The sequence below is a fragment of the Glycine max genome, chromosome 7 (genome assembly GCF_000004515.6).
Source record: "Glycine max cultivar Williams 82 chromosome 7, Glycine_max_v4.0, whole genome shotgun sequence".
Lineage (NCBI taxonomy): Eukaryota > Viridiplantae > Streptophyta > Magnoliopsida > Fabales > Fabaceae > Glycine > Glycine max.
In genome coordinates this window covers 16,275,687-16,294,913 of record NC_038243.2, presented here as the reverse complement: position 1 = coordinate 16,294,913, position 19,227 = coordinate 16,275,687, and the positions used below count along the sequence as shown (strand labels likewise).

General features: G+C 32.0%; 1 protein-coding gene and 1 pseudogene across 1 annotated transcript; both read right to left on the bottom strand.

Moving 5' to 3' along the window:
- Nucleotides 1-898, bottom strand: LOC100781405 (2-hydroxyisoflavanone dehydratase-like; annotated as a pseudogene).
- A 13,127-nt stretch (nt 899-14,025) lies between these two features.
- Nucleotides 14,026-18,815, bottom strand: LOC100780872 (protein RETICULATA, chloroplastic). The gene is made up of 8 exons (XM_003530184.4): nt 18,514-18,815; nt 17,557-18,279; nt 17,313-17,411; nt 16,639-16,859; nt 16,377-16,446; nt 16,209-16,288; nt 15,289-15,353; nt 14,026-14,427 (listed from the first exon to the last, which is right to left on the bottom strand). Exons 2-8 carry the CDS (start codon nt 18,157-18,159, stop codon nt 14,234-14,236), a joined length of 1,332 nt encoding a protein of 443 aa, XP_003530232.1. The 5' UTR covers nt 18,160-18,279; nt 18,514-18,815; the 3' UTR covers nt 14,026-14,233.
- Nucleotides 18,816-19,227: the final 412 nt, after the last annotated feature.

Genomic DNA, 19,227 nt, shown 5'->3' with positions numbered 1-19,227 from the left:
TTAGGATAATTGGAGAAAAGAAACCAAGCGCTTAATAAATTTCTTGGTATTCTCACCTTCTACATTGAACAATTGATAAACATGACCTTCATCTTTTTCTTCAAAAAATTCCAATTTTCCTTGCCACCCACTTTTCTTCACAGATTCATAATACGAAACTCCTCTCTCCCTAAGACTATCCTTACCAGCAACACAAGCAATCATTCTAGAGCACCCAAGTCCAGTCAACCCTACCTGGGACATTTGGCCATACCAAGTCCCAAACATTATTTTTCCTCACATTTTGTTTAGGATCTTTATTATCAGGTTCTGACCCAACTGGGTTTGATCTACGAAAGGAAGGATGAATAAAATAGCTCCCAATATTTTAATATCACCGGGTAAAGCCTCAGTTCCAGCACGCATGAGTATGTTATGTGCAATATTACCCCCAGCACTATCACCCCCTATGAAAACTCTATTGAAATCACCATGGCTCAGCATTATTGGTGGGATGATTCTTTGTAGAATAATTATGGGAGGAGACCCACTTGAGTGCAGTCCAACAATCATTGTAACATGTTGGAAGAAGATGCTCTGGAGCAAGCCTTTACTCCACAGAAACAACTATAATGTTTACTTGAGGAACAAAGGTTTTGAAAAAGTTATGGTAACGCTGGGAGAAAGCGGATTCAATAACAAAACCACCACCATGAAAGTAGACCAAGATTGGAACTTTGTCAGCTTCATTGGTGAGTTTTGGAAGATAAACAAGAGCGGAAACCGGGAGATTATGTGAAATGACAACGTCTTTGGATGAAAGTCCAGTGTGTGGCTCATCAAGCTTTAGTGGCACAAATGGTGTTTGTAAAGGTCGTTCTATGGTGCCATCACTGAAGATTCGAATAAGTGTTCCCATTTCATTGATAAGAGCAATGAGAGAAGAATTGCAAGGCTTTTTTGTTCTTGATATATAGAAAATGGAAACACAATACTTTCGTTTGTGATTATACGAGACTGGTTTATGTGGAAAACTTTAAATATATAGTTTTGTTCCTCAAAATATGACATCCACAATGATGTCATTTAATTGGATATCATAATAATATATTCTAAAATCTTCATTACGTAACACCATGGCAATATAATTCATGATATCAATTGTATAATATTAATTAAATCATAGCGTATCATGATAAATTATTATTATTATTATTATTATTATTATTATTATTATTATTATTATATATATATATATATATATATATATATATTACTATAAAAACTATATGCGATAAGATTGCCTAGAATTGATATTCATTATTGAAAATTATATGCACTTAACGATTTTACTTATTTTCAATTCAACAGTGTATTTATATTCTACAATTTTCAAATTTGTCAATGTAACATGGAAATTTATGATTGAATGAAAATATAAATCTTTTCACTGCATTTTAATTAATTAAGTTTAATAAATAATTAAAGGCATGGATTTTTTTCTTTTATCGTTGATGCATTGTATATGTTTCATGGAAAACAAGTAATGTAAGGAACACTCTTTCAAACACTATCTTTTTCATTGGTTGAATTTGATTTTAAAATGATTAAATTTTAGGTTCTCCACATTATATTTAATAATTCTTTATTCTGATTTTATAATTTTTAATAAATTTTAACTAAATAAGATTAGAATGATTAAAGAAGAGTGTTCCTAGCACTCTCCTTCATTAAATTCAAATGATTAAATATTAGGTTCAAAATTCTTAAGAAAAGTCTTAAGTACAAATATTATGCATATTATTCCTTTTCATAATAATTTATTTTACACCTATAATATGTCAAATAAATGCAAATGAAATCTAAATTGTCTATTACACATTAAAATAATAATTTATTTTAAGAAATATTCAATTCAATACTTTGCATCTAATTTAATTAATCTTGATATTTTAAATTTTAACAATGTTGTTTATAAACTCTAACATTTTAAAAATAATTAATATTCTAATATCAATTATAGTTATAAAATACAAAATTTTAAATTTAACACAAGCTCACCCCGTATGTACTTAAAAAAAAAAAGTTTAATTGCAAAATTGATTTCCTTATTTTGCCTTAGGATTCAACTAAGGGGGGGCAAAAGTCAAATGTTAAACCTTATACAAACAATAAATTATAATAAATAAAAGACGTCGCACCTTTTATCTAAGTCGTGCACGACATTCTTTCATATTATAAAGTTCATCAATGATAAAATCTGTATTAAACTTTTCAGCAATTTTTCTCTCAATGTAGGTAACCAAACAATCAACTAGAAATTCATCCTCCATCTTGTTTCTGAGTTTGTTTTCACAATCTTCATAGCAGAAAATGATCTTAGTCGTGACAGTTGAAACATGAAGAGTCAACACCAAACAAATTAACTGATCGATCAAAGGATAAATCAAATATTTTCTTGTTTTCACCAATCATTTACATAGTTCAAAAATTGTTGATAGATTTCTGAATTCAGAATGAAAAGGAACATCAAGTTCATAATGTTAAGCTTGTATCATAAGATGCAACTTCTCTTGTTCAGCAAAATCATCAGGATAAAACTTTGTTGCCAAATCAAAAAAAATCTCCACATCAAGTGATTTGTAAAGATCTTTAGGATCTAAAGTTGAGCTCAAAGAAAGCAATTCCACCATATTGTCACAAAATCTATTATTAAGCTCATGTAACTGGGTGTCAAGGGTAGCAATGAACAAATTTATACTATAATAATGTTCAACTTTAATGTGATCAACATTGTGGTGAGCTCGACCTCTTCTAGGAATATACAAAGTAGTCATGTTAGGAACAATAATTTCATGCTTCTCACATAACGATGTGACTTCCTTGAAAAATCTATCCCAACCTGGTTCTCTCATTTCTTGGAACAAACTTTTAGTAGGGAAACCAAAGACATTGCATGGAAAATATCTTGATTCTTGCATTGCAAAGCATGACAAAGATCATTTGTAACTACCAATATATCTCTCATAAGATGTAACAAAAAAATAAACTCAAAAGATGTGAGAATATCATAAGCACTGTTAGCATCACCACGAAGGGAATAATTACCATCTTCAGTAGCATTTTGAAGAACTTCACAAGTAGCATCAAACATGAATAATAGGCTTCAAACAGAATTTAAGTGAGATCCCCATCAAGTATCTATGACTCTTTCTAATGTTCCAATTTGATTTAATCCACTACTTGTTTCAATATCATCACTAGCAATCAAATTTGTTATTATTGTCACATGTGCAACTTGCAATTGGTCATGCCGGTTAAGAGAAATAGTCACAACATTCACAATCAATGATAAATTAACTTCAAAAAAATTGATGAACATGACTAACTTCTCTAGCAGCTGCAACTAGAGCAAGTTGTAGGCGATGAGCAAGATAATGGGTATAATATGCATAAGGACAATCCTTCAAGATAAAGCATGTAACCCATTCCATTCACCATGCATGTTGCTAGCTCCATCATACCCTTGGCCACGAAGATTTTGAATATCAAGACAATGGCGAGAAAGAACACTTGAAATTTCTTTCTTCAATGTTAAATAAGTGTCAACAACATGAATAGGATCAAAAAATCTTTCTTGAACATGTCCATATTTATCCACAAATCTCAACATTATTGTCATTTGTTCTCTTTTTGATTCATCTCTAGCTTCATCAATAATAAGACAAAAACTAAAAATACCAATCTCTTCACGTATTGCAGCACGTACCTTTTTAGCAAAAATATACAATATCTCTTTTTGAATACTTGGTGAGATATATTGAGCATTTCTTGGAGCATTTTCAAGAACAACATTAGCAACATTAGAACTATAAGATGCCATAAGCTTTACTAGCTCAATAAAATTTCCTCTATTTAGTGATTAAAGACTTTCATCATAGCCTCTAAAAGCACATGCTTGAAATGTGAGCCATCGAATTGCATCAATAGAAGTCTTTAGTCGTAAGCGATTGTTTGCTATAATTTCAACACTTTGTTTGTCAAATACTTTCTCAATATGTTGAGATTGATCAGGTAAATCATCACAAAATTTTAGACATCTTTTATGCATTGAGTAAGGGCCAACTCCTTCATGACATAGAAATGCACAATTCTTTCCATCATTGACTTTCTTCCAATTTCTAAATCCTACTTCAGCAAAATTATGCCTTTCATCATTTTGATCACCATGATTGCTATTGAAAAAGTAGCAAGGTAAGCAAAAGACAACATCCTTGTGAGGTGAATACTCCAACCAACTTGGAAACTTATTATACCAAAAAGGTTGAAATTGTCGACAATGTTTCCCAATGGTAAAAGTTGGAAACACTATATTTTTAGGTTGATACAGTCCATCATTGATGTAAGCTCTAAGAATCTTGTCATGTTGGTCAACCGGATATTTCCAAATAGAAAGACATTTTCCTGGATCTTTCTCAAGTGAGGAGATATCTACTTCTATTCTAGGAACTTTAAATTGTTGTTCTTGTGAAGGTGATGGAAGAGTTGATGGATTACTTGTTACTTGGGGAGCTTCATTACGTTGTCATTTATAATATGCATCAAGAGTAATTGTTTTTTCCCATAGCAATCTCTACGAAAAATAATTGATCAAAAAATAAAAATTGGAAAACAAAGATATGTAAATTAATGATAACAATTCAAATTAAAGATATGTAAATTACTTGTCAGGCCCTGAAAGAAAAAAAGGTATATGCGCAAATGAAAAATGGGTATAAATATAAGTTTTTATTTTATTTCAGACAAGGGGTGTAAATGTAAGAGGGGAGTTGTGAATAGATTCTTCTTATTTTGTATGTTTTCTCTTTTTCGGCCAGGGTTGGAACCGGGTTAGGAAAACTCAGCTCAACCTGTAATTAAGCAACAAGGTTGGAAAAATCCTAATTGTCTAACCCCTAAACAACATGAGAAAGGAGGCCACTACCACTAAGGGTGGTACGCCTCCGCAGCACCACCAATGCAAGGCCTGGCGACGCGAGGTCAGTAAGACGGTGATGGCGGCTTCACGACAGGTGGTGGCACGACGGCGGAGCTAAAGAAAATGAAAATGCCAAGAGAAAGGTGATGAGGAATGTGTGAATAACCAAAATAAAACTCAATAACAAACTAAGTCCAATATACATCAACCTCGTCGGCGGCCAAGGTGCCCCCGGTGAAATAGAATGGAATGGCAGCAGATCACAAAAAAAAAAGGAGAAAGGAAAAGAGGAAAGGAAAACGTTACAAAGTGAAGGAACGAGGGGGGTTAACTAGTGACCCCTCTCTTCTCTAACGACATTGCCAAATGACGCGACGTAATTGGCCTGATTTCTTGAGGATACTATATTTTGCACCCTCTTTGTGCATTAATGCTAGTGACTAATGTTGACTAACTATAAAGTTGACCAATATTTTCTTAAAAATAAGAACTTAAATTTATAAAAATGCATAAAGGAAGGACTAGAATCATGGTCCTTAAAGTAAAAAGTAAACTTTTTTACCACTACATCCAAGTGTTCATTTAAATATTTGATACAAAATATAGTATTAATATAAGTTTTATGCGAAAATAGTTCAAAATTTAAATTTTATTCTTTTTTAATTTATTATATTTTTGTAATATTATATATTATATTTTAAAGTATAATATATAAAATATAATATATAAGATTAAATTTTATTTTCACACAAATTAGAATATGTATATTTATATAAGTTTTATTTTAATTTTATATATTATATTTATCTTTTAAATAATGTTTGTGATTTAGCGACAATATTTTTTTATCTATAATAAGATATTCATTTTATTTATTATAATATAGATAAAAAAAATAATGTCAATAAATTACATACATAAATATTTAAAAAATAAAAAAAATATCATTTTATTTATTTATGTATCTTTACTATATAATTTAATTCTTTAAAAAAAATTTGTACCTGATTAAATAAAGTTAAATATAAATAAAAAAATATTATTATAATAAATAACAAGAATATCTTAATATAAATAATAAATATTGTCATTAAATTGCATATATAAATATTAAAAAGATAATAAAATATTATAATTATATGAAATTATAATTTATGTAAAAAAAATATACATTAAAGATAAAATAAAAGTAAAACTTATATAAGTAGACGTATTCTAATTTATGTAAAAATAGAATTTAATCTTATATATTATATTTTTAAAAATAATATATAAGATTATAAAAATATAATAAATTAAAAAAGAATAAAATTTGAATTTTAAACATTTTTGCATAAAACTTATATTAATACTATATTTTGCATAAAATAAGCACTTGGTGTACTAGTAAAAGAGTGTCCTTCTTTTTTAAGGACCATGGTTTTAGTCCTTTCTTAAATATTTTTTAAGTTCTTATGTTTTAAAGAAAATATTGATCAATTTTTTAATCTAATTAATATTTAAAATTGAATAATCAATTGTTAAAATTAGTTATGGAAACTAAAATAATGTATTTTAAAATATAGGAGAACTCAAATAATGAATTAAAAAATAAAAAGATCGACCTAATAGGCAAAATAAATGAGCAGATTTTACAATTAAGCCTAAAAAAATAACTATAAATACATAATTGCTTACCTTCATATTTATTTAAAAACATCATTATAAAAATTTTCAATTGAATAGGTATTTACTTTAAAAATTTCTTAAGGGGTTTCCTAGACTATCAATTATAGGAAACAACAGGATCTTGAAACCTATGATTCTCACAAACAATCAATAAACAATAGATAATGTTTTGTGTACCTTTCTCCGTAGGAACTTCTGTTGTACTTTGATTTCCTTGGAAAAGGAGAGAAATAAGATTTCACTTCCTTTGGCCTTTCTTTTCTGCCTCTCTCTGTTCGTGATGGCTATGGGTGAGAGAGAACACTTTTCTGGTCAGGAAGGGGACCTTATTTCACGTTAGTGGGTATTAACCCCCTTTTATAACCACTACTCCCATCAAGTAGCAGTTAGCTCTAGAAACTTCTCCTATTAAGCCCAATTACAATTTAGCCCTTAATCGTTAATTATTTACTTATTAGTCCCTACATGAGTCACATGCCTCTCACATGAGACAATAATTCTTACATTCTCCCACTTGGCTCATGTGACATTAATAAACATTATGGACTAAATAAATAAATAGATTAACTAACATAATGCGCATTAAAATTGACTAAATTGTTCTATACATTGGGTACATCATAATTTCATGATTAAGAATAGGAACCAATTCAAGTCATGGCGGTTGTACATCATCTAATCGACATAGTCCCTTCCATGTACTACAAATTAGTCTTCTCCTTAATATGACCATTAGTTAGGAGTACATAATTGGTCCAACATAATGTCTTCATTCAAGACAAAACCTGTTAACATTACTCTAACACAAACATGCATGCAAACATAGAGAACAGGTAATCAGAAACATATCATAATTGAGCTCAGAGTGTCACTAAAAATACATAAGATAAATTACACTTAATGATCATCAATAACAATAATGCCCATACTTTCAACATGTTCTATAATGTTTTGGGCGGTAATCCCTTATTCAAAGGGTCAACTATCATAAGGTTTGTGCTAGTATGTTCTATTGACACTCTTTGTTTCTGAACTTCTTCCTTCACGACAAAGTACCTCAATTTCATATGCTTAGCACCCTTAGAGTACTTGTCGTTTTTACAAAAAAAAAAATTGTTGCGGAGTTATCACAATACATTTTCAGCGGCCTAGCAATACTGTCGACAATTCCAAGCCCTGAAATAAAGTTCCGCAGCCAATTAGTCTGAATTGTAGCCTCAAAACATACTACAAATTCAGCTCTCAAATGCAACAACAACTGATGCATACAAAATAGCTTTCATTTGTTTTCGTTCCATATCATTTCTAGGACATTGTGCGAAACTAACTTTGTCTCATTTCTAAATTAGAATAGGTGATGTTAAACACCTTTCCATCTTGAATCTCTCTAGTACTTTATCGATATATACTTTATGAGATAAGCCAAACAATCCTTGTGATCTATTATGGAATATTTCTATCCCTATCACATAGCTTACCTCACCCATATCTTTCACTTTAAAGTTTCTAGAGAGAAATTTTTTAGTCTTATGAAGAAGACCAAGATCGTTAGCTGCAAGCAAGATATCATCAATATACAGAATTAGAAAATAACCTTACTCCCACTGACCTTCAGATACATATATCGATAAACAGTATTTTCCTTAAATCTAAAGGAAATAATGGTATCATTAAACCTCAAATACCATTGGTGGGAAACTTGCTTTAAGACTGTATATTGATTTCTTTAGTATGCACACCACATGTTCATTTCCTTCAACTGAGAACCTCATTGGTTGGTCCATACAAACATTCTCCTCTAAATCTCCTTTCAGAAAGGCGGTTTTCACATCTATTTGATGTAGCTCCAAGTCATAATGAGCTACTAATGTCATGATAATCCTGAAAGAATCCTTTCGAGACCAGTAAAATATCTCTTTATAATCAATGTCATCTTTCTGAGTAAATTCCTTAGCAACAAGTCTAGCCTTGTAACGTTCAAGGTTGTCATGAGAGTCATGTTTAGTTTTGAAGACCCACTTACAACCAACTCTCTTACAACCCTTTGGTAATTATACAAGATCCTAAACACCATTATGTTCCATGAAATCTATCTTTTCTTTCATGGCATTTAACCACTTCTCAGAACTATCACAACTTACAACTTGTGAAAACAAAATTGGATCATTATCATTAATGCTTAAGTTTGTTTTTGTTTCATGTAGGTATACCACACAATCATTCGAAATAGCTGGTCTTCTTTCTCTTTGAGACCTCCTTAATGCTACTTCTTGTGGTTCTTCCATAATAGGTTCATTATGCATCATGGGTTCATTATTGTGTTGCTCCTCTTCATTAATTTTGTAACAACAATTTAAAAAGAGCAATCACCTTATTGCTAGAGGCCCAAGTTAAAATGACTTGCACTCTAACTTCTTTAATTTCCACTTCTTGTAGAACTGTACTCCCACTGATTTCACCGTTTTCAATGAATCTTGCATTTCCAGTTTCGACAATTCTCATACTATGATTAGGACAATAAAACATATACCCCTTTGACTTTTCTGGATAACCAATGAAATATCCACTGATTGTTCTTGCATCCAATTTTCTTTCTTGCGGATTATAAATCCTTATTTCTGCCTGGCAACCCTAAACATGCAGGTGCCTTATACTAGGTATCCTATTTGTCCACAGTTCAAAAGGTGTCTTTGGAACTGCCTTACTAGGAACCTTGTTCAACAAATACATGACAGTTTTCAAGGCATACATTCACAAAGATACGGGTAAAGTCTAATTGATTAACATACTCCTAACCATATCCATTAAAGTTCTATTACGCCTTTCTGATACACCATTTTGTTGTGGTGTACCGGGAATTGTGTATTGCACACAAATGCACGTTTCTGAACAAGCTTAGCAAATGGATCTGGGTGTTGCCCTGTTTCATCATATCTTCTGTAATACTCATCACCTCTATCATATCTAATAATTTTCACATTTATGTCTAATTGCCCTTTTACTTCATTGTAGTAAATTTCTAAGGCATCCATTGCCTAAGAAATCTCGGGCAGTAAGTAGACATAACCGTAACGTGAATAATCATCAATAATAGTGATAAAGTATCATTCCTTTCAAAAATAACTAACATCAAAAGGTCCACAAATATCAGTATGCACAATTTCAAGAAGCTGAGTGCTTCTTGTAGCTCTTTTCTTTGTATGTCTTGCTTGTTTTCCCTTAATACAACCCACACAAATATTTAGATCCATAAAATCTAGATAAGGAAGAATTTCATTATTTATTAATCTTTTCATCCTTTCTCTAGAAATATGACCTAAACGTTTATGCCACAAGAAAGCAGATCGTTCATTCACTAAACTATATTTAGTGTCAACATTATGATGCAGAGTCAAAACAATTTCAGCATACAAACTGTCTAATTTCAATTTATATAAACCATCACAAGAATACCAGTACCAATGAGATGATTATGCTTAAATAAATTGAAACATCCATTACCAAAATTAAAAGAGTATGCAGTAACATCAAGTTTAGATAATGAAACTAAATTCCTAGATAAACTAGGTACATAAGGAGTTTCCAGTAAATCTAAACAATGCCCAGTGTTGCGTTTTAAACAATAAGTTTCAACTATTTCCACTGGAGCTTTCACTTCATTCCCTATGAAGATGAACTTCTCATTTGGGCTTATGGTTTGGATTGTAAGGAATCTCTGCATAATGTTAGAAACATGAGTCATACATCCAGAATTAATCCAGCATGTATTATGGGAAACTACAATTAAGTTTGATTCAAAACATACATGAGTATTAAGCTCACCATTCTTTTCGAACCAAGACTTACATTTTAGGCAATCCTTTTGGAAATGTCTTAATTTCACAAAATTGACAATTATTGCCCTTTGATACCTTTCTTCTGGATTTGCAAAGAGTCGTCATTATTCTTTAATGATCCTTTGCCTTTATCATGCTTCTTCATAAATTTCTTTTCAAGCTCCCTGATTCCCTTGGTGGCTAACATAATGGACTAAGTGACTTCCTTGATTCTTAAGCCTCGTTTCTTCCTGAACTAACATACTGTGCAATTCATGCACATTCCATTTATCTTTCATGGTATTATAGTTCATTTAGAACATGCCAAACTCAGACGATAATGAGTTTAGAATAAATTGAACAAGAAAGTTCTCATTCACAGCCATTATATTCCCAAGGTCTTAAGTCTTGTTGTAATGTTTGTCATCTCAATGACATGTTCATACATAGTACGTGAACCATCAAACTTCATGGTGGTCAATGTACTCATTAATGTCCCAGCAATAGACTTATCAGCTGTTTGAGAGCGCTCTCCCACTAATCACATAAACTTTTTAGCACTTTCGATTTTAGGGAGAGTTGTCTTAATACTGTCTGCAACAGTCATTCTCATCAACATTAGGCTGAGTCTGTTAGATCTTTCCCAAGTTTTATAATGAACTTTCTCTTCATTGCTACTAACATCAATAATAGTAACAAACTTCTCTTTCAACATAGCAAGATCATAATCCAAAACACTAAGGTGAAATTGGACTTGCTCATTTCTGTCAGAGAAGTTAAGCCCATTAAAATTGGTACAGATGATGCATAAGAATCTAATGAATTCAAAACATGTATTACATAATAAAATTCACATAAGTGTTTTGAGACATAAAATATATGTCATACATATGATTCATTCAGATAACGGTCAATGTATATTGATGTTCTCCTTTGGGTGATACATCAACACACAACATACAAACATAATGATGCTAATAAAATTTTAACATTATTTGGCAATTAAATATGCACCAATTAGTAGTATCTATTTCCTTTGGGCATATAAATAAAACTAATGATACACACAAATCGCCTACAATTATATTCATTAATTATAAGAACAACTAATCAACCTTTGGGCGATCCATAAATGCCTTATAACAATGAATTTCAATTACCCATAAACCAATAATCATATAATTTAGCATCCATTATTCTATGAGTAATCAAAATAATCATTAATTTTGGAATTAAATAACCTTACAAATTTGGCCACTTTGGTGACTAACAAATTCAACATACATTTAATTCCAATCAATTATATATGGCCTGCACATACTTATTATTATTAACAATTCATAGTCATTCTATTAATTTCATTCCAGGCCATAAAATAATATTTACATTTATTTGTGTTTTTTGCATTCAAACACGTTCAAGCAAATATGTAACATATATATATATATTTCCTGTTACCAATAATTACAAAACATTCACGTTAATTTAATTAAAGAATATAAACTTTCAATCCTTTAATTACGTTTAATAATCATTTTTTTAAAAAAATCACAAGTGGGATTGGAAATAACAAAAAGGGGTTTGCAAATAGCAATTTCCAAAATATTTCCTTTCTTCTTCCCCGTCAGGAACGTCGTGCAGGAGCCTTTTCCATGATATGGAATTTAAAGGAACCTACTTTACGGTCACGCAGCTTTCTCCAAAACATTTGAATTAGCCTTTTTCCATTAGAAATAAATTAATGGCTTTCTCTACTCTCATTCTAGTTAAATGCTTAACGTCCATTAATGGCACGACAGAAGCTTTCTCATGATATACATAATTTCATACTTTGCAGCAGAAAATATAATTAACGCGAAAGACACGTTATTAAAACATTAATTAAAAATACATGTAACAAAAATTAAAATCCTTAAATTTCATAATTAGGTTTGATGCATAATTTGAAGAAATTAAATTATCCCTAAATTTCATAATTAGGGTTCATGCATAATTGGGAAAAATTAAATCATTCTTGGAGAATCATAAATTTCATCCTGGCTCTGATACCACATGTAAAAATTTCTTAAGGGGTTTCCTAGACTATTAATTATAGGAAACAACAGGATCTTGAAAACCTATGATTCTCACAAACAATCAATAAACAATAGATAATGTTTTGTGTACCTTTCTCCGTAGAAACTTCTGTTGTACTTTGATTTCTTTGAAAAATGAGAGAAATAAGATTTCACTTCCTTTGCCCTTTCTTTTCTATCTCTCTCTGTTCGTGATGGTTATGGGTGAGAGAGAACACTTTTCTGGTCAGGAAGGGGACCTTATTTGTTAGTGGGTATTAACCCCCTTTTATAACCACTACTCCCCATCAAATAGCAGTTAGCTCTAGAAATTTCTCCTATTAAGCCCAATTACAATTTAGCCCTTAATCGTTAATTATTTACTTATTAGTCCTTATGAGTCAGATGTCTCTCCCATGAGACATTAATTCTTACATTTACAACACATTATATGATTTATATTTATATCTGACTACATAATGGATATGATATTATGTAGCCAAAATATTAAAAATTCAAATTAATTCACAATTAAAAATTGCCCACTTTCAGTCTCAAATGAAATACCAGTCACCTCCAACTGTCAATTTCGTCCCATAACTAGATCATCAACTCACGCAAACAACAAAAGGGGTTGCGTTTGCATCGTGAAAGCATAAGTTACCATTCCCTTAATATAAATTAATCTCAACCATTCAATCTAACAACACCAGATCTAACGGTTGATGTAGGTTCAAAAGTTATGATGTAAACCAGAAATCGGTTGTGCTAATAACTAATGCGTGGTACGGTTGTAGGCAAATTTTACTTGTAAAATTGAAATGATTGGAATTTAGATAATTTTAGGTTGGTAAATTAAACAGGGATTCTAAATAATATTTTCTTGTCAACAAATGACATGTTAGGATTGATGGATTCCGAATTAAATAATTTCTACAAAGGATTTCCACCCTTATATCACTTTAACCTTTTCCAAAAACAAAATATATTATATACTTAATTTGCAAACTTTATAATTTGTGGATTTGAAATGCAAGTACAGGGGGGTACATTTCATTTCAAAAGACAGAGCATTAATCAAAGTATTTGCGATTTGATTCGGATTAATTTTAAAGGAAAAAAAATCTGTTTCATTTATAAAACAAATTATGATTCAATAAAATAATATCAAATTCAAACCAAGCTAATATGAACTTTTATGATTAGAATTAAGACCAGCTGATTCTGTTTTTTCTTGTTTTTTTAAATTACTTTTAATCAACAAAACAAATGAATTTTCATTAATTGAAATAAAATTCCAGTCCTGAACCAGTATATGAATAATGAACTTTTAGTGGCTAAATATTCATTTAAAGAACAATACTTTAGAAATACATGTGGATCATTTTGGTTGTCCAAATGAGAGAGATGCTGGTTTTGCCCAAAATTGATCCTTATCAATTATGGCTAATTATGCAGCAATGCAGAAATGACATGAGAATATAGAAGAAACAAATGTTCATGCCTCTATATTATTGCCTAATAACAATTATAACGCCAGAAGGAAAATCTTTCTATATAATTATAAAACCATGCAACTTTAACCAAGGTAGTAGCACAATTCAACCTTTGCTCACTACGGATTCCGGAATCTGAATTTCATCCATCAATATACTGTTCAGTTATGCTTGAAATCTAAGAAAACTGATGGCTAGAAAATCACACCTACATGACTTACAATACAGAACAAGATAAAGGAGTTATTGCACCCCACTCCACCTGGCCCAGTCAACAAATTGCATGCCACCATACACATTGTTTGCAAAACGCACACCAACTGTGAAAGCCAGAGCAACAGGGGGAACCTGCTTTGCCAATGGTGACGCTTCAACCAAACGTTCCAGTCCATTGACGATCTGGTATCGCGTGTTGGAAGAAATGGCTAGAAAGACACCTAAAATGGAGGTTCAGGGAGACAGGAAACAAACATGTTACAAACAGGAATAAAATACAAGTCTAAAAGATGAAGTAATGCTCAAAAGTCAAAATAACAATAATTCGGAATACATCAAATCAAGCATAAGAAATCTTGGCAATCCAAATTGCACATTTGGTACAAAGAGAGTAAGAGACTTCATACCATTTTTGGCTAAAAATAGTTAACATGGGACATTTTCACATTTAACACTTTTTTGGTTGATTGTAACAATTATACACAATTATGATGACAATTTCTTTTACCATTTTTCATTAATTGTAGGAAGGGCTTGAGTGCAGAGGGTGGGGGCGGGGGCAGGGGGGGAGAGAAGTTAAATTCAGATTGCAGAAAACAATACAACAAATTATATCTTTGGACAGAAACCACAAAAGTCACAAATTAATTTCTAAGCATTAGTTCCCTATCTCAGTTGTTCCTAACCTGCTCAAAAATTGCAAAGGAAGAGTGGAAACTGGAAAGAGATAATATCTAGTATTTTCTACCACTCTAATTGAACCAAGCAGTTTTAAATAGATAAGTAAAAGTTTCTAAACAATTATAATATGTTAGCTGTTCAAAGAATATAACTAGATATCAATAGAATGGTTTTAAGCATTCATAGTAAAGCATATATTTCTAAAATATAATATAAACATTTTAGTTGTCCTAAAACGATTACATTTTATCCTATACTAACAGTTATTGACTTGATAATAAACATAAATACTTTATTAATAATTAAATGAAAACAAAGGTATGTCTTCTTCTGATGTCTTCGTTTTATAGAAGAGACGAACTAGAAATCATGTAATATTTTTAAACAGAACAACATCATACCCCAAAGAGCGGCACTCTTCACAAGTGGTGGTACAGGTATGTCTTCCTCTGATGTCTTTATGCTCCTGGTATTCAGCAAGGACAGGTGAGAAATTAATCACTCAGAAAAATAAGGATCCATATGCTGTGAACAGCATAATATTAAATATTCTTTAGTATGAATGCTGCTTATTTATTAGATTTAATTTTCATACACTATATGGACAGTTTCTTTATCAGCAAACCATATGGTGGCACCAGTCTAAAAGTGCTCATAAAATGTTTTAGTCAAGTGAAAGACTTTAGTTTCTACAATATCATATTTAAATATGCATTTATAATTTTATATCGATCAAATCTTAGAAAGCAAATAATAGACTCCAAAAAATGCTCAAGCATATGTACGCTCATTTATAACCAAAAAATTCCCAATGCTTTAATTAATTTTCAGTCATTTTTTTTACTAACAGAATCATCATACTATTAGATGATCCACAAGGCCAATTGCAGATATATGATTAAGTCCAAAAGCTTTAACACGTATGGTATGAGGGAAGGGGGCAGGGTGTATGAACAGGGAACGATACTTGTGTCTATAATCAAGCAAAATATGTTTGATAGGCGTCCAGTAGTTAAGAGGGTTTATCTAAGGCAACTAGGCAAGATAATAAGTAGAAGGGGTAACTAAGTTAAATGTAACTGAGATGCTATAAATAGGTGGGCTCAACAATTAGTTAGGTGGTTAGGAAGAGAGTACAATTCTGTTAGGAGGGATTGGGGTGCTCTCGAATATCACCCTGTGTACTTGAAATTCTTGGCTATCATAGTCTTTGTTCTGAATAACAGTTCTTGGGTCAATTTTGTCCAATTTCTTCACTCTTTCTTCTCCTAAACTAGTTGAACCAATCAATGTAAAACAAACTCTAGACAAGAAACCATACCTCTTTGCAGTCATGATCAAATTTGCAATGCCTTGGCCTATAATACCACATCCAAATCCAACAGCTCCATACATTATACCCTGGAATTAGAATTACGCATTAAAATCAATACTCAACAGAAACTTCCCATAATTTGGTTGAAAAATGAAATGACCTTTCAGTCACTACCTTGTAGAAGTATGTTCCAAGTCTCTGCTGTACAGAAAACCTACATCCTGGCCTTTCTGCTTCAAATACACTGCATAAAGAGAGCAAAATAGAAACTTAGATGGAAGCTTCTTCACACTCCAAAGACACAAAGCAATTAAGACACGAGAAACCTTACTTCCACGTCGTTTTTAGATGGACAATTGTTATTTAAACGTACACATAAGAATATCAAAATATTGACATAAGAAAACAATGCAATGTCAATGGTATAATGAGTAACCTGCTCGGCAAGGCTGCATAAGCTTTCTGCATTCTACCAAGGAATCCACTAGATATTGACGGTTTCCCTATTCGAGCATAGGGTGCCAACATACCTACCAAAGCAACATTAACAACCAGCCCAACAAGAAGATCTGCAAGATACAACTCAAATTCGGCCCAAAAGTCTTTGCCTCTCTTTTGAATTTCAGCAAAAGTAGCACAACATGTATCGATGACAATCTGCATATCATGTGAGAGAAAAACTATATAAACATTTTTCAAATATCCAAAATTATCCTACTATGCCAACAACAGTACATGAATGATTTTCACAGATAGCAGAGACCAGTCAGTCTTAATTCTTAAATGCTACCAGTTATAGCTTATATGATATGAAGAATACAGCACAACTTCTTTTAGCATATAGATACCTTGTTACATAGGAAAGCTATTTTAGTACCACAATTTCTAGCGTTCAAGATAGGGAAAGCAAACCAAGGAGGTTCAACTATATCCTAGCCTCTCCAATAAACAGAGCACATTAATATATAATAGTTGTCAAATGGTGAACACTTACTGACATATGTTGTATAGAACAGTCACAAAAATTGGATAACTCAAGACACTGCAGTCCTGCCATTAAATAATATGAACAGTAAAAATTAGGAATACTATAAGACAAGCCCAACCAACCTCTGAGCCAATTTTGAAAAGAAATGCGGGATCAGCCAGCATTCGATTGCGAAGCATAGAGCATGATTTCATGAAAAATCCTAGAGGCCAAAAAGATCCCTGCAATTAAAACATCACAAACAACACTATTAAGAGTCCAAGGTAATGGTAATCTTGTTTTACACTTGCTGGCACTCGTAACCCATTAAATAATCACAACTTTGAAAGAATGGGGAAAAAATGTATGAACATTTACAAACAGTACCTGCAGATCCAAATATCTAAGAAGAAGCACCTTGCGGATTCCCACACTCTTAGCAGCCTCTATCATATCCAATGGAAGTGTAGCGCCTCGAGCCTCTGTCTCTCTCATTACCTCATCATATTTTAGTATTGGCCCAAATTCCTCCTCTTCATTGTCATTGCCATCATCATCGCCGCCACCCCCTCCACTCCCATCTCCAGCTCCACCACTTCCAAAGTTCCCATTACCACCACTACCATCCAATACAACTCCATTATCATCATTTCTTTCATTTTTGGAGTCTGGCTCGCTATCCCGAGTCCCGTCATCATTGCTCAGGACATTATCACCTCCCCCTTCTGATAATCCTATGGAAGTCACAGCAGATTGCGATTCGTTCTCAGCCGATGGCTGCGACATACTCATTATAAGAAACATTGCTTTCTCTTGCATAGGCACACATGATCTACCACACTTACTCCCACGTAGAACTTGAAATGCAGATTCATTCAACACACCCCTGAAACTCAACCTAATCAAATTTGTCTCTTCATTCCCCAAAACAACTTCTTTCCTCACATTGGCAAAACGAGCCACAGCAAAATTTGAAGAACAACCCGCCATTCTCCTAAAAAAACTGAACTTTCTTTCGCCACAACACTACCCAGAAAAGTCGACAATTTTTTTTTCTTTTTCTTTCTACTGATTAAACAATCAGAAAGAAACCAAACAAACACCCCAAACCTGCAGGGCACACAGAATCAAACAAAACAGTAACTGAGCCAAACAATGCGTGCATCTGGGAATGTAGTGAAAAACGAAAATCAACAACAAGGGCAGCTCTCAAGCAATGAAATTTTTTGAAATCAAATTAGGAAAGTTCACTCAAAACAGAAAGAAAAAACAGCTGAGAAAATTAAGGGAAAATGCAGCATAAAAAGAAAGAAGCAAAAAAGAAAAAGAGGGTAAGAAATCAACCTTGTTGAGAAGAGGAAGAATGGCAGGAAGCTAGGGATACAACAGGAAGTGGGTAGATGCGGCGAAGGCGAAGAGAGGGTTAGTAATTTGGCTTTAAGTGATGATTCCCTATTATTAGTATTTGTGTCGATGTTGAAGTTTGAGTTCTATTATAAATTAAAATACATGCATATACAAACGTACTATACTTAGAGATTCATCTCTGAGCATAAATAATTGATAGCATATTGCACGTGGGGTCGAACCTATCGTACGCGTGGGTCGCGATTCGCGAAAGATATTTATTAAGGCTTGTTTTGACTGTGAAATTCATTTGGTGCACACAACAATTGTAACAAAACATCAGACATTAGTCATATTCATAATTCCATACGTCTTTTGTAAAAAGAAAAAAAGTCGAATTGTTTTTGTTGGACCAATTACTGCATGCTTGAATCTCCGAAGATTTTTCTTCAAAGTAGAAGTAAGAAAAATTATACTTCTTGAGAACGAAGGTTGGGTGCAAACGAAAATGTGTTTGAACCATTGAGGACATATTAACGATCATGAAAATTAATAAGGTAAAATAATGATAAATTAACACACTAATAACTAGAAGGTAAGACTCATGCGCTTACTTGGTGTTTGGATGGGGTATTTAAATAAAATAATTTATTTTTTTTAGTGAATTTGAAATACTCTTATCATAATTTAGTTGTTTGGACATGGAATTTC

Excerpts from the sequence above, each read along its gene's own strand:
- LOC100780872 (XM_003530184.4), bottom strand. The coding sequence starts at position 18,159 with ATGGCGGGTTGTTCTTCAAATTTTGCTGTGGCTCGTTTTGCCAATGTG. Across the intron at positions 17,412-17,556 it reads TTAGATATTTGGATCTGCAG|GGATCTTTTTGGCCTCTAGG; the intron begins GTACTGTTTGTA and ends TTTTAATTGCAG. Across the intron at positions 15,354-16,208 it reads TTGATCATGACTGCAAAGAG|GAGCATAAAGACATCAGAGG; the intron begins GTATGGTTTCTT and ends GCTGAATACCAG.